The 16,644-nt window shown below is 42.6% G+C and overlaps 1 protein-coding gene across 1 annotated transcript in view; it reads left to right on the top strand.

Annotated features, from left to right (window-relative positions):
- TAF3 (TATA-box binding protein associated factor 3) overlaps nucleotides 1-16,644 on the top strand; it is a 134,363-nt gene that overhangs the window by 92,099 nt on the left and 25,620 nt on the right. Inside the window, exon 3 of the mRNA XM_012741236.2 lies at nucleotides 4,080-5,902. Coding sequence (XP_012596690.2) covers nucleotides 4,080-5,902 — 1,823 coding nt within the window. The remainder of the gene's footprint in view (nucleotides 1-4,079; nucleotides 5,903-16,644) is intronic.

Raw genomic sequence — 16,644 nt, 5'->3', positions numbered from 1 at the left:
GGATTGCTTGAGCCCAGGAGTTTGAGGTTGCTGCGAGCTAGGCTGATGCCACGGCACTCACTCTAGCCTAGGCAAGAAAGCGGGACTCTGTCTCAAAAAAAAAAATATATATATATATAGTGTGGCATTCATAGCTTACTCAGTAGTAGGCGAATGAATGAATGAACGAACGAACGAGTTTTAGCAGCATTGAGTCACTTCAAGAAACTGGTTACAATAAATATACCTGATAGACAAATAGAGATTTTTTTGAAAAAAATATATGCATTTTAAAGGATCCTTTCATACTTGTTAATAAAAGGAGAATCTATTATAAAAACGGTGGGATGCATAGACTGGTCAGAAAACAGGCCAGGCACGGTGGCTCTTGCCTGTAATCCTAGTACTTCAGGAGGTTGAGGCGGGAAGATCACTTAAGGCCAGGAGTTCGAGAAAGTAATGTAGAATTCGCATCATCATTGTAGAAATTAGTTTCTGCATGTATATTTTTAAACAATTATGAGAAATCTAGCTTTAAATACATTAAAATTTTGGTGAAATATATGCAGATAGCATTTTATTGTCTCTTTATTTAAAGCTTAAAAATACAAGTATATTTTCTGCTTCATTTGAGAACATGCCACTGAATTTGAAAGTTGCATGCATCTGTGTAGTTAATGAGATAAAAAGCTTTTGTGCCATGTGCAAACAATTTCCTTTTTTCCCCTAATGTCTATGAGCTTTTTAGATTATAGTGTTTCTTTAAAGGCATTTACTATTCTAGTTTAAAAGATATTTTGTTCTAAGTCAATATTTATAGTAGCTTAGAATTAACCTCCCCAAATCCTTCTGGTATGTTCAGACCTTATTGCCTTGTTTTGTTTTTGTTCGAGAAGTTTGGTTAAAAAAAAGCATGTTTTTCTCATTAATCCTCAGGAAAATGTAGGAAGTATGGATTATTTATTTGTCTTATCAAAGAAGGAAAATTGGGACGTAGTTTGTAGTGTCCTGCCCCTATCAACATTTGTGAAGTTTTTAAAAGGTAGACATTAACATGGATATATGTTGTTTGTTTTATGTGATTAAAAAAGAATTTGACAGTTGTTCCTCAGCCACACTCTGATGCATTTAGGGTCAAGGAACATGATATCCTCCACTTATTTTCAAATAGTCCCCCCCAGCAAATTATAACATAATTATGCGATTATGTATAATAATTATAAAATTATTACATAATTATAGAAGGCAAATGTTAATCTAGGTGAAGAGTATTCATGAGTTCTTCGCAGTATTCTTACAACTTTTCTATAAGTTTCCAGTTATTTCAAATTATCAAGGTAAAAAATAATTCTATAATCAAATGTTGACTTGGAACCATTGATTGTTTAAATGAGAAGTTACCTGAGGGAACATCTTTATCTCCCTATTTTTCCGTACATTACGATGAGATGCCCTGCTACCGATTAAATGTCTGCTTTAAATTGTATTTCTAACTGTGACGATGAATTTGCACTCTCATTCATACTATTCCGTGTTGTTTCCTTTCTTGACTAGTGAGACAGCGTACTATACATGCAAAACATTTGGCAGAGTGAAAAGTTCCTCCTTACTATGGCAGTTTTTACTATGCAGTTTTTACTTTGGTTGAATAACAACATTCACATTTTAGTGGCTCTATTTGAAAAATATGAAAGAAGAACAGAGTTGTTAATAGTGGATGTGAACCTTTACCAGTAAGTTAACATTTTTTTGAGAATGGGTATTTCCACACTGGGTTTAAGTGTGATTCTTCATGCCTTTGTTGTTGTTAGTGTCTTTTTTTTTCTCCTAGAAGTATAGAGGTTATATCATAATTTATGGTATTCTTTGATGAGTGACAGTGCTATTAATCATAACATATAATTCTGAATAAATTCTCACACCAGGGAAAAATAAATCAAATGTCCTATCACTGTTAACTTGAGCCAAATTTTATCGCAAGCGGAGAAGACGACTGTGGTTTTCTGAATAATTCCTTACTACTCCTTTAGCGACGCGAGCATTAATACTTATCCAGAACTATCTTCCGTTACTTAAATATCCATTATCCTTAAAAAGTCTGCCCAGCAGCTCTCGGCTGCTTTCTTTGGAGGGTGGAGTTATCAGGACACACGGCCGAGGAGACATCCGTCGGACCTGTAGGTGCTAACTCTGCACTTGTGCTGTTGCCGTGTGGTTTTACAGAGATTACGGGGAGGAGAGTTGGTTTTTGCTTTTTGCAATCTTCTTCTCGGAAGGGTTGCAAGGTTAACTTTGCGTATCTCTGTTATTGACCGGTATTGTTATTCAGAAGTTTGAATGCTTACCCCTAATTAGCAGTTTTCACCGTGCTGGCAAGGTAAAGGATGCTAACGTCCCCATCTTCTAGATCAAGGCTTAGGGTTAGTAGGGCACTAAGGAGTTGAAGAACTTGTTTAAAATCTCGCAAATAATAATCAGTTTTCCTCGAACTGTTTTTTTTTCCCCTCCAATATTTGTGCATCACATATATACAGGAGAGCCCTTTCCTCCAGTCTCAAAATACAGCTGCCCAGTTGTCGCCTCTGACTAAATGTCCATCCGAACCTGTGTCTCAGGATTGAGCCAGTGGTCATCGCCCTCTGTTTCCTCATGTCCTGTCTCTGTTGGTCACTGCACTCATCATTCACCAGGGCCCAGAGCCTGGAAACTGTTCGAGTCCTTCCTCGACTCCTGCACCCGATCACTTACCAGGTTCTGCCCACCCATCTCCAGAGTGCCACTTCTCTCTTGCTTTTGTCATTCCAGAAACCTCTCACCTGCCCCCCCCCCCCCCCCCCCGCCCTTGGAGTCTAATACCTCCCACCCCCATCCTTCATGTGCATCCCTGCCCGGGCGGCTTTCCCGGCACATACCCCAGTCATCTTCCTCTGTTGTCCAAAAGCCTTCACGAGACCCAAACTACCCGTAGAATAAAGATCACGTTCCTTTTTCTGGAACTCTGGGATCTGGATGCAATTTTGCTAAACTTTCTTTCTACTGCTCTCCGTCCCGCGCCCTACTTTGCAGACAAATTGTTTTCTGGTTCTTAAGCACTTCCTGTATTACATCCACCTCCATCTCTTTGTCATCTGACCCTTCCTCCTGGACTTGACCACTCCCAGTCTCCAAGATTCCCAAACACCACGTAGTTACTCCAGCCTCCCCTGCGCACTTGACCTTGCGGTGAGCGGTCTCTCCTCTGACCTGCTGCCGCACTTTATCTGTCTGTGGCACTGATCACTTTCTATGGGCTAGACACAGCCATTATTCTCCCACTAAACTGTGAGCTCTTTTAGGTTATGGTTTCTTTCTGATTTATTCCAGTGGCTCAGCCTTTTTATCACTGTACATTATATGTGAATATGTGTGGAAAGAACTAATCTGATCTTATAACAACTCCAGCCACGGAGGCAGGCAAGTAACATTAACTCCTTTTGAAAGGTCAGGAAACGGGCTCAGAAGGTTAAGAGATCCCCCATGGCCTGTTGCTCTGCAGTGCCAGAACTCTAGCTGAAACGCCACTGCGTTTTGAATGCCTGAGCCAAATGTATCCCGTCGTGCCTTACTGTCTCTGCAAGTTGCTCACAGCAGACAAGCGAAGTAGAAGACATAAGCAGTGTGTGCAACAAGTCCCAAGAATTAAAAGTGCGTTATAAACATCCTTTAAAAAGTTGGCCTTTCTGTCATTTCTGAGGGTAGTAGTCATATAGTAACCCATCTCTGAATTTTCAGGGGTGGAGTGTGTGTGTATGTACACGAGAGGGAGGTGGAAAGAGAAAGACACCATCTACTCAGGTAGGAAAAGAACCAAGTAAAGAAACAGGAAATGCACAGCAAACTCCAGACCCTGAAGTTAGGGCCAGACCGCTGGGAAGCACAATAATAGTCAGTCTGCACACCTGCTATCACGGGTGGCCACTCCTAAGAGAACGATGGTACACCAGTTTGGAAGATCCTGCGAATAATTTCCCCTTCTTTCCTAGAAATCCTGTTTGAAGTATTGTTTTTACCTGTTAGTTTTCGTTACAGGCACTAACACTTCTTTCCTCTTCCTTTGCCAGAGGAAGAAGAGGAGCAGGTGCCCACGGACGGGGGCACCTCAGCAGAAGCCATGCAGGTCCCCCTGGAAGAAGACGATGAACTGGAGGAGGAGGAAATCATTAACGACGAGAATTTCCTGGGTAAGCGACCGCTGGACAGTCCCGAGGCTGAAGAAATGCCCGTCATGAAGCGGCCCCGGCTGATGAGCACGAAAGGGGACACCCTAGACGTGGTGTTACTGGAGGCGCGAGAACCGCTCAGCTCGATAAACACGCAGAAGATCCCACCCATGCTGTCACCCGTGCACGTGCAGGACAGCGCGGACCTCGCCCCTGCCTCCCCAGAGCCGCCCATGTTGGCTCCCGTTCCGAAGTCACAGCTGCCAAGCGCAAAGCCGTTAGAAACCAAGTCGTTTGCACCTAAAACAAAGACTAAAACTAGCTCTCCAGGACAGAAGACTAAATCACCTAAAACTGCCCCGTCACCAGCAATGGTCGGAAGTCCTATTCGGTCACCAAAAACTGTATCCAAAGAGAAGAAATCACCAGGACGTTCTAAGAGCCCCAAGAGCCCCAAGAGCCCCAAGGTCATGACTCATGTTCCTCCAGTACCTGTCAGACCGGAAACACCAAACAGGACTCCTTCCGCTGCAATAAGCGAAAAAATCATTAAGGAGCCTGTCCCTGTGAAACCAACACAGGCGCCCACTGATGCCGGGAAACTGAGCAATGAGAATCAGCCGAGAAAGGCTGCCGTGGCGGATAAAACGATCGACGACTCTATCGATGCTGTGATCGCACGGGCCTGTGCCGAGCGAGAGCCAGATCCCTTCGAGTTCTCTTCTGGGTCGGAGTCCGAAGGAGACATTTTCACCAGCCCTAAGAGAATTTCAGGGCCGGAGTGTGCCACTCCAAAAGCCTCCACCTCCGCGAACAACTTCACCAAGTCGGGATCCACTCCTCTGCCCCTTTCGGGTGGGACCTCCAGTTCTGACAACTCCTGGACGATGGACGCCTCCATCGACGAGGTGGTCCGTAAAGCCAAACTGGGGGCGCCTTCAAACATGCCCCCCGGCTTCCCCTACCTCTCTTCTCCTTCCGTGTCTCCCCCCACGCCCGAGCCCCTGCACAAGGTGTATGAAGAGAAGACCAAGCTGCCTTCATCCGTGGAGGTCAAGAAGAAATTGAAAAAGGAACTGAAGACGAAAATGAAAAAGAAAGAAAAGCAGAGAGACAGGGAGAGGGAGAAAGACAAAAACAAGGAGAAAAGCAAAGAGAAGGACAAAGTGAAAGAGAAAGAAAGGGAAGCCGGCAAGGAAGCGAAGTATCCCTGGAAGGAGTTTCTCAAAGATGAGGATTCAGATCCCTACAAGTTTAAAATAAAAGAATTTGACGATGTCGACCCGAAAGTGAGATTGAAAGACGGCATCGCGAGGAAGGAGAGAGAGAGGCATAAAGATAAGAAAAAAGACAGAGAAAAGGGCAAGAGAGATAAAGAGAAAAGAGAAAAAGAAAAAGTTAAAGATAAAGGGAGAGAGGACAAGATGAAAGCGCCACCAGCCCCCCTGGTGTTGTCCCCCAAAGAAATGGCCCTGCCGCTGTTCAGCCCGGCCGCCGCCGCCAGGGTTCCTGCCATGCTGCCCTCTTTGGCGCCGATGCTTCCGGAAAAACTATTTGAGGAGAAAGAGAAACCTAAGGAGAAAGAGAGGAAAAAAGACAAAAAGGAGAAGAAGAAAAAGAAAGAAAAAGAGAAGGAAAAGGAAAAGAAAGAGAAGGAGCGGGAGAAAGAGAAGAGAGAAAGAGAGAAGAGAGAAAAAGAAAAGGAGAAACACAAGCATGAAAAAGTAAGCAGTTTCTCATTTTCAGCACTTTCGGAACAAAGTCCTAGTGAAAAATGCAGGTAAACAAAGCCAGCCATTATATCTGTATTTGGGATGTGAACCGCCCATCACTTAACTGAAAATATATTTGTAGCGAGGTTACAAAATCTAATTTTAATTCTGAACCCCATAAACTTGTAATCAAGCCCCCAATGAACTAGAAGATGTTAAAAATTCATAGCCTAAGAGGAATCTAATCACAGACTATAAACTCTCTATTAACCATACTAATTTCTGGCGGTTTTTAAAAATCTGTGATCTTATACTATGAAGAGTATTATTTTTTTTTTGCTAATTATCAAGTCTGCTACATAATATTTCATACCCAAATATTAGATGCCCAAAACAGAAAGCATCCATTTTTGTTAAGTGCAAAACCAAGGCACTGTTTTAAGAGGATGGCAAGGCCCATGAAAGGGCTCAGTTTTCTTTTTGGTGAGCCGTTTTGGCGTGCATCTGGGATTATGGCTATTTGCCGAGCTTTCATTAGCATCTCTTATTCCTTCCATGTTCTGCTTCAATAAGATTAGGACACGTTTCTGAGTATCTAGGCTCATCTGGCAGCCTGGTTGGTGGACGGAAGGTGATTCCACATAGCAAGAGTGTTTTCCCACGTAGGTGGGTCAGACTTCATAGGGTATAGCCTGAGAGCTGATGGAGACCCCACAGTTTTGTAAGAACCAGAACCTCAGCCCTGGGCAGGCAGGGGCTGTGAGCTCTGCTTTCGTGGCTTTGCTTTTCAGTCCTCGGTTCTCTGGGTTATGTACGTGGACTGGTTGATTTGAAATTTCTCTTAAACTTTCTTAAAAAGTATTTGTTGGATCTCCCTTAGAGATCCTTTCCCTGCTCTCTAGAAGCTACCCTCTTTGTTTGAACTTGGCTACAAAATATAATACTCAGTAATTTTTCCCACATGATAAAATATAATGTATTCGACCTACAACAGATAGTATTACCAATAATCGTGCAAAGTTTTTTACTTCAAACTTACCTGGAAAATTAATTTAGCTGACAGCAGTAATGTCAACTCACATTTTTCTGCCTAACTTTATTCTTTCTTTGTCCTCCGTGGGTATTCTCAAATATGAGGAAGTAGAATGAAAATTCTGGTTATCCATAAGTGAACATTAGCAAATTAAGACACAGAAATCCAACTCTTATTTCCACTTAAAAATCATTTTTTTTGAGACAGAGTCTTACTTTGTTGCCCAGACTAGAGTGAGTGCCGTGGCGTCAGCCTGGCTCACAGCAACCTCAATCTCCGGGGCTCAGCGATCCTCCTGCCTCAGCCTCCCGAGTAGCTGGGACTACAGGCATGCGCCACCATGCCTGGCTGATTTTTTGTATATATATTTTTAGTTGGTCAATTAATTTATTTCTATTTTTGGTAGAGACGGGGCCTTGCTCAGGCTGGTTTCGAACTCCTGACCTTGAGCAATATGCCTGCCTCAGCCTCCCAAAGTGCTAGGATTACAGGCGTGAGCCACCACGCCCAGCCTTAAAAATCATTTTATCATTATATTATTATGTTATTTTTATACAGCACTTGTCAGGTTTTAAAGCATATCCATACACCTTATTTTCTTCCCCTAACACAACTGTGACGTGGGTCTAGTGGGTGTTATTTTCAACATTTATGGACAAGAAAATGAGCCCGAGAGAGTGACTTTGCCCAAGATCAGGATCACACGACCAGCAAGAGCCAGGTCATGTACATAGCAGAGACTTTGCACGTTGAGGTGTTTATTGTTAGAGAAGTCACCTGACAGTGTGATTAGTCATCTATCACGTACCTAGTAACCTGGCAGCTGAGTCCTCTGCGAATCCAACAGGGTACTGTTGCTTTCGTCATCTTCGCTTCAGAAAGCCAGCGGAGTTGTTTAAGTAGCCGTCATTAACTTGAGCGAAGCCCACCAGATTAGGTTCGTAACAGCAGTCTGTGCCTGTCTCAGCATCCGCCTGGCTTTGGGCAAGAACAATTCCTCATACTAGCCTGGTGGGAGGCAAAGGCTCAGTTACTAGTAGCACAGATTTCACCTGGCAGGAGAATGCAAGTCCTTGTGTCACTTCTGATGGGTAGACCAGAGAAGTGATAGAAGATAAAAAATTAACAAAAGTCAGTTATAAGACCTTCAGAAATAATAAATAATATCGTCTATAGAGTTAGACCTGAGTTCAAATCCTGACTTTCGTGAAATTGGGCAAGTTGTGTCTATGATGATTACATGAGATGTCAATACCAGCAAGACGTGCTTGGGACTGTAACCAACACGTATGTAAATGCTCACACATGGTGGTTCATTTTGAATCAACCTATAAAATGTAACAAAACCTAGAGGTCCCTGCTTCATTAGAGTTCACTGCTTCATTGGACCATGCTAGCTAACCTACGTCAATATGGGTGAGTCAGCTGCTGCTAATGGTTTTTAAAAATCATTTCTACTTGGCCAGGCGAGGTGGCTCATGCCTGTAATCCTAGCACCCTGGGAGGCCGAGGCGGGCGGATAGCTTGAGGTCAGGAGTTCGAAACCAGCCTGAGCAAGAGCGAGACCCCGTCTCTACTATAAATAGAAACAAATTAATTGGCCAACTAATATATATAGAAAAAATTAGCCGGGCATGGTGGCGCATGCCTGTAGTCCCAGCTACTCCCAGCTACTCGGGAGGCTGAAGCAGAAGGATTGCTTGAGCCCAGGAGTTTGAGGTTGCTGTGAGCTAGGCTGACGCCACGGCACTCACTCTAGCCTGGGCAACAAAGTGAGACTCTGTCTCAAAAAACAATAATAATAATAATAATAATTTCTACTTCCTTGGCATTCTTTTAAATTCTAACCCTTTATACGAACAGGGAAGAAACAGGCCCCTTGTGATGCCATGGCAAGTAGTAGAAATTGGAATATCAACATAGACAATAAGATCTGTCTTTTTTCAGCTCCACTTAATGCCCCCAGTATCAAGCCATATGAGTAAGCAGATGTGTCCCTGAAATGCGGTTACAAATGGTCCAAGAATTTTCTCAGGTATCGAGAGAAATAAGGCAACAAGGAAGAATAAAAGTGAGGCACATGTAAGCTGCCACAAGAAAATGTCTTCTGTCAAAAAAATTAAGGCCCCAATTTCGTCCTCTCTTCATGTCATACTGAGCAACTCTTACAGACATTGACTCAGACCAGCAAGCAGGAGTGGGGTTTTTTTCTCAATTTAAAAAGAAATCCCACATTTATTTTGCCTGCTTATAAAGTTTTTACCATCCGTACCCACATTTATCAATACCAACAACCAATAAAGGTATCATTGATTAAATAGGAATTTGCATTGCAGGTGGAAGGGACTTTGGCTTTGGAATCCAGCAGACCTGGATTAAGGTCCAGGACGAGTGTTTTAGCTTCTTTAATCCTTAAGTATTTCACCTTTAAAGTAGCAATGATGATAACACTAAAAACAGCAAAGCAGTGATAGTTAGCACTGAGCAATCACCATTTCTAAACACCATGCTAAGCACTCAGTATACGTTTAATTCCTTACCACAGCCCTTTAAGGTAGATACTGTAATTATTGTCACTTTAAGATGAGAATCCGAGATGTAGATAGATAAATAGACTTGCCCAAGATCACACACCTAGTAAGTGATTGAACAGGAGCCAGAATTTCAACCCCGGCTATCAGATGCTATAATTTGTGGTCCTAATCACTGCACTTTCCTATACTGAGTTAAAGATGGGATGGGGCTGGGCGCGGTGGCTCAGGCCTGTAATCCAGACATTTTGGGAGACCAAGACAGGGGATCGCTTGAGCCCAGGAGTTGGAGACCAGCCCGGGCAACATAGTGACATCCCATCTCTATAAAAAATAATTAGCTGGGTGTGGTGGCACAAATCTGTAGTCCTAGCTACGTGGGAGGCTGAGGCAGGAAGATGGCTTGAGCTCAGGAGTTCAAGGCTGTACTAAGCTGTAATCATGCCACTGGATGATGGAGTGAGGCCCTGTCTCTAAAAAAAAATAAATAAATACAATTTTTGAAACAATGGGGTAAGTGAAGTAATGTATGCAAGGCATTTGGGTGAGTGAAACATCATCAGGAGGCCAGATTGTTTTTCTGCTAGTGGTGATAATCCAAAAATAGTGGTTTATTCGTGAGCTTTTAGTTCCCCTTTGTGGGCAGCCATACACCTTAGCATTAGGAGTGTGGTCTGTCACTTATTTAAAAGAGAGCCACACTATCTTTTTCTAAAAGACACGTTAAGAGCAATTATGTTGACCAGTTGCAAACATAGCCATAATAGTTTTAACAATGATAAACCTAACAGTACATTTTAGGGCAGCTTAGAATTTTTGTTAAAATATTTGTTTTTGTGCGTGACAGTGTATCTATTGCATGACTTAATTTATTTCAAACTGTTGATCTTTGGGGTTTAGATAGAGTGTACAGAATTATTTTAATTAAAATTCCTCTCAATATTTTAAATGTATTTTGGAGAGAAGATCATTGTGAAGAAACAAATACGTCTTGTTATTTTTGTTAGTGGAATGGGACAGTTGTACCTATAATCTTAAATAGAAGGTAAACCGAAACCCATATGTCCAACTTGGGAATATGTTTTTATATTTTAATGTACTCTTATTCAAATATAATCTGGAAGGGAACAGTAGAGTCTCACCCCCAAAAAACGATGACATCACCACCTGGGGATAAATAGGCCTCGTGTGAGCCCACAGAGAGTGTGGGCTTTGGCAGTCCCACTGATCTGGGTGGACATTCTAGCACTGCCGCGTCCTCCTTATTCATCGGCCTCCCTCGACCCCTCGGACTCTCTGCTTCCTTCTGCCATCTCCTTCCTCCCATTCAATCCTAGGAAGAGAGAGCCTCTTTTTTTTTTTTGAGACAGAGTCTCACTCTGTTGCCCGTGCTAGAGTGCCGTGGCATCAGCCTAGCTCACAGCAACCTCAGACTCCTGGGCTCAAGCGATCCTCCTGCCTCAGCCTCCCGAGTAGCTGGGACTACAGGCATGCACCACCATGCCCGGCTGAATTTTTCTGTATATTTTTAGTTGGCCAATGAATTTCTTTCTATTTTTAGTAGAGACGGGGTCTCGCTCTTGCTCAGGCTGGTCTTGAACTCCTGACCTTGAGCAATCCTCCCGCCTCGGCCTCCCAGAGTGCTAGGATGACAGGCGTGAGCCACCGCGCCCAGCCAAGAGCATCATTTTAAAGTATCACCTCTGCTTAGAAACAGTAGTTTCATATCTTCTCTAAGAATATTTTGGCTTAAAATGCCTTCTCTTCTGCCTTCTCATAGAAAACATTAAATGATTAAACATGTCACTGAATCAAGATGGGTAGATGACTATGACAATTCAGAATTTTCTTACAAATAACCAGTAATGTTGATAATCAACCCATGCATAATTGAGAGTTGTTTATAATGGAAAACCCGTAAAGTTTACAAAGTATTCTCAATGCTCTTATCCTATCGATTGATAAATTGTTTTACTTGAGCTAACATTGGCTATTGAATGAAACCTGCATGGTAAATGGTATTAGCAGCTACCACTTCTTGATCGTTTGTAAGTGCCTGGTCTCACCAGAATTCAATTATTTAATTCTCGACCATTTAATTCTCTATTGGTATTGTTGTTCCTATTTTACAGTTGAGAAAACTGTGCATGGAAAGGTTTAATAACTTGTTGCAGCCAGTGAGGGGACCTGACCCAGGTCTGCCTGCCCAAAGCCTGTGTTCCTTACTGCCCAGAATGGCCTTGGCGGGCGTGTCACTATGGTCCACGTTGGTGCATCCAAGTGAGGGGGTGTGGACGGGAGGGATGAGAACAGTTTAACACTCGAGAGTAAGGTGACAGCAAGATTTTATACCATCCTGGTTGTTGAAGAGACCTTAAAGAGCTCCTCTTTAACTGCCATGTTTTTGAAGAAGAGGAAGGGGATGTCTTCACTTCTTTAATGACATTAATAATCAGAACCATTAAAATTTTTAATGAATCTTTATCCCCAAGTCTTGTAGGATTTGCCACCAAAGGATCTTTTATTTGTTCTTTAAAGAACAATAAATAGTCTTACTGTTTTGTGCCTATGACAAAAGGTTCTCATCTCCTTTCCCTTCAGCTTAAAGTGATATAGTCACATTTCAAGTCTATCCTCATCAGCTGTCATCATTAGCTAGTGAAATGAAGAGTTTTTAGTAAATAACCCAGTAAAGGGGGTGAAAATAGTCCCTTCCTGTTTCTCACAACTGTCTGTTCCACCGGTAACTTAATGTTTTAAACGGGTGTGTTTAAACTTGTAGAGGTTTGCCCAAGGCCGCCTCCCAGCCTTCACACGAAGGAACGGAAAGCCAGGTTCTGGTTCAGTTGTCGGTGTGGGATAGCACCTGTTACACTTAACCACCACCGCACAGCTTCTGTCTTCTTAATATTTTAAATAGCTTATCAGAGTTTAGTTGGACTACATTTCTAAATGGAAATAATGTAAAGGCCTTAATTGCCAAGAAATACAACAAGATGGTTTCCAGCCATAGTTCAGCATCCCCAAATGTTAAATTATTAAATTCAGCTTTCATCAGTACTGTTTGTGGGGGTTTTTCCTGCCATATCAGCATAGATGAGAATCTGAACTAGTGCTTGCTGAACTTGCTGCTACCTTAGCTAGTACACATATTTTTTTTAATGAAAGGCATTTAACATTAAAAAAATAAATAAAAAACTCAGATTATATTGACAAAGCTGCCCATTACCTTTGCAGAAAGTCCCTGTCAAAAGATAAACTTTAAAGCTGGAATGCATGAAAGAGTTCCCAGATAGAATTTAAATTTGAACTGATTTCTTTATAGATAAGCTTTTTAAAAATCCACCTCTTTGCTTCAAGTCAGGATTTTAAAAATAAATTTCCCCTTTAAATCTCTTGAGCGATTTTCATTTTTTGCAAGGCCGCACTGCTGGTGTCCTGGAAAAATGGAGAGTTAGAGCTTTATCAGTTGGTGCCCTGAGGTATGTGGCAAAGAAGCTAAATCCTTGAAGATTAACAAAAAAAATGCAGCACATGGCAATAAGGGGCTTATATGACTACTAGTATTAGTTCAGGTGAAAGAAGTATTGCTTATACATAAAACTGGACAAATCCACTGACAATGTATTTTTAGTTAGCGACAAAGGAGTCTTACATTGCTGGACTTTACCTCTTTGGTGAATTGGGAAGCTTAGTAATCCACTGTAAATGCTCTTCTGCGTGCCCCAATTCTCAGCATTACTCCAAAGTGCTGTTCTTTTATTTTAACCCTTAAAGGCTAACGTTGGCCCTGGATTTTGGCTTCGTGCCCTTTAGAGGTGGCATGAGCTGTGTTGTCCAAGCAATTGAAGTCATTGTCATTTAATTTGTTGTTTTCTGGGAAGAACACGTGAGAGATCATTTTAGCATTGTAGGAAATGTCTCCGTGTTTTTATTTTGGTAGCCGTTCAGATAAGGTTAATGGAGATGAGAATCTGGGAAGAAATTTTTACTTAGAAATTATGCTTTTGATATATTATTAGCATTCTTGTTAATCTTTTTCTACACTTCATCAAAAGGTTCTCAAGTTAAATCTGATTTAACTTCCTTAGGAATGAAATTAAGGTAGTTAAATGGTTTTTAGATAGGGTTGCCATATGTCCTGGGTCGTCTGAGACAATACCAGTTCACACCCATTACGTGGTGTAATTAGTAGCTCTCCCATCCACTGTCAGGGGCATCTCCTTTTTTTTTTTTTTTTTTTTTTTTTACAGTAGGTCATAATAGACCCTATCTGGATCCCCTTGCCCTGCCAAGCCATTGAAGACAGCCTTGAAAACCCAGGTAGTTCCACTGAATGGAGGCGATGCCAAAGTTAGGCTCAATTTCCATATAAACTAGTCAGCCTTGCAGAGAGGGAAAAATATTTTACAACCAACCCTAGTCATCTCACAAGTATGTACCATCTATCATAAGAGACATTGGCAAAAAAAGGGAACAGCTCCATGTAGGATGTGCATTACCAAAAAAAGGACACAAAATACATATTAGAGAGTGAAGGAGCAATGTATTAGGACAGAAGGAACTTGGTGTCAGGAGACCTGGATTTGGGCATTTATTTACCAACTTTGTACCTCTGGACAAGCCACTTATTCTTTCTGAACCCTCATTACATGGGGTTGATGATACCAGCCGTACCCACCTTACAGAGCTATGAGGATAATGTTGGATAATGTATATAGTACACATTGCCTTAAGTGCTGTACAGGTGTAAGTTATAAGGTGTAAGCCAAACACACAGTGCAAAGGAAAATAATAGTAAAGCAGAATTTCTTTTTAAGGCAGGGCAAACACTTTATTTTTAAATAGAGCTTAAGAAAAGGTTGTTTGAATACTTAAATAATAGTATTGTCAGCTGAAGAAATAAGAACTGTTATTCTTAATAGCTCATCACTTACGAATATGTAACCCTAAATTTTTTTAGAATCGAGGGACGGGCCGGGCGCTGTGGCTCATGCCTGTAATGCTAGCACTCTGGGAGGCCGAGGTGGGCGGATTGCTCGAGGTCAGGAGTTCAAGACCAGCCTGAGCAAGAGTGAGACCCCATCTCTACTAAAAATAGAAAGAAATTCATTGGCCAACTAAAAATATACAGAAAAATTCAGCCGGGCATGGTGGTGCATGCCTGTAGTCCCAGCTACTCGGGAGGCTGAGGCAGCAGGATTGCTTGAGCCCAGGAGTTTGAGGTTGCTGTGAGCTAGGCTGACGCCATGGCAATCACTCTAGCCTGGGCAACAGAGTGAGACTCTGTCTCAAAAAAAAAAAAAAATAAAAAAAAATAAAAGAATCGAGGGATGTAGGAAGAACTTTATGTAATTTTCCTTCTCCGAATCAAAAAGACTGCATTCAATCCCAGTTTTAGACTCACAGTTGAAACCATGGATAGGGATGAGATCACTAAAGAAAGTGTAGAAGGACAAGAGGTCAAGTGCGAGGGGAGGCCTCTGTAAAGGAGGAGGGAGCAACATGGCAAAACCTATACTGGGAAACCGTGCCTCCTGGCATGGCTTGAGGGATGAATAAAAAATGGAAAAACAGACAATGCCGTGGAGACTGAAAAGTGTGAGCAGTTATCAGCTACAGGTTGAAGGGAAGGTAAAAAATGTTTAAAGATTGGCCGGGCGCGGTGGCTCACGCCTGTAATCCTAGCACTCTAGGAGGCCGAGGCGGGCGGATTGCTCAAGGTCAGGAGTTCGAAACCACCCTGAGCAAGAGCGAGACCCCGTCTCTACTATAAATAGAAAAAAATTAATTGGCCAACTAATATATATAGAAAAAATTAGCCGGGCATGGTGGCATTCAGTCCCAGCTACTCGGGAGGCTGAGGCAAGAGGATTGCTTGAGCCCAGGAGTTTGAGGTTGCTGTGAGCTAGGCTGACGCCATGGCACTCACTCTAGCCCGGGCAACAAAGCGAGACTCTGTCTCAAAAAAAAAAAAAAAAAATGTTTAAAGATAGATTTGAGCACATTTAATGTGAAATGAGGCCGGGCGCAGTGGCTCACGCCTGTAATCCTAGCACTCTGGGAGGCCGAGGCGGGCGGATCGCTCAGGGTCAGGAGTTCGAAATCAGCCTGAGCAAGAGCAAGACCTCGTCTCTACTAAAAATAGAAAGAAATTAATTGGCCAACTAAGATATATATAGAAAAATTAGCCGGGCACGGTGGCGCATGCCTGTAGCCTCAGCTACTCGGGAGGCTGAGGCAGGAGGATCGCTTGAGCCCAGGGGTTGGAGGTTGCTGTGAGCTAGGCTGACGCCATGGCACTCACTCTAGCCTGGGCAACAGAGTGAGACTCTGTCTCAAAAAAATAAAATAAAATAAAAATAAATGTGAAATGAAAATAACTAATGGAATGGAGAGATTGACAGTATTGTAAGCAAAGAAGCTGGTGGTGGAGGAGGGTTCTGTAGAAGACCGAGGGGATGACTGCAGTGTAGTTGTGGATGGAAGAAAGTTGGTAAGTCTGCGAGGAGCTGGAGGACTCTCCCGCCTCAGCATTGCTTCCTGCGGTGTTGGGTGAGCAAAAGGGGGAAAGAGCTCCTGGGAAGGGTCTTGGAAGAGGTAAGGATTTGAAATCATTGCTTCATATTCATGCTTCCAGTGTATTTTAAGCACTTACCATTTGTCACACCGAATGATGGGTACTGGGAAATAGTAGTAAACAAAACAGCAAGGTCTGTGCCCTTATCTGAGTGAGCTCGTTAAAGTTTTTTTTTTTTTTTTTTTTTTGAGACAGAGTCTCACTTTGTTGTCCAGGCTAGAGTGAGTGCCGTGGCGTCAGCCTAGCTCACAGCAACCTCAATCTCCTGGGCTTGAGTGATCCTTCTGCCTCAGCCTCCCGAGTAGCTGGGACTACAGGCATGCGCCACCATGCCCGGCTAATTTTTTATATATATATCAGTTGGCCAATTAATTTCTTTCTATTTATAGTAGAGACGGGGTCTCGCTCTTGCTCAGGCTGGTTTTGAACTCCTGACCTTGAGCAATCCGCCCGCCTCGGCCTCCCAAGAGCTAGGATTACAGGCGTGAGCCACAGCGCCCGGCCTTCGTTAAAGTTTTTAAACATTTTCTTTGGTGCCAGTGCTCTGGACGGTGGCTTTAGATTGGTCCTTGACATATAAATGCGATAGCCGGGAGGCAAGAGAGTTGAG

The sequence above is a fragment of the Microcebus murinus genome, chromosome 25, assembly GCF_040939455.1.
Source record: "Microcebus murinus isolate Inina chromosome 25, M.murinus_Inina_mat1.0, whole genome shotgun sequence".
Taxonomy (NCBI): domain Eukaryota; kingdom Metazoa; phylum Chordata; class Mammalia; order Primates; family Cheirogaleidae; genus Microcebus; species Microcebus murinus.
Note: the sequence above shows the minus strand (reverse complement) of the source record. Positions and strands in the feature narration are given on the sequence as shown.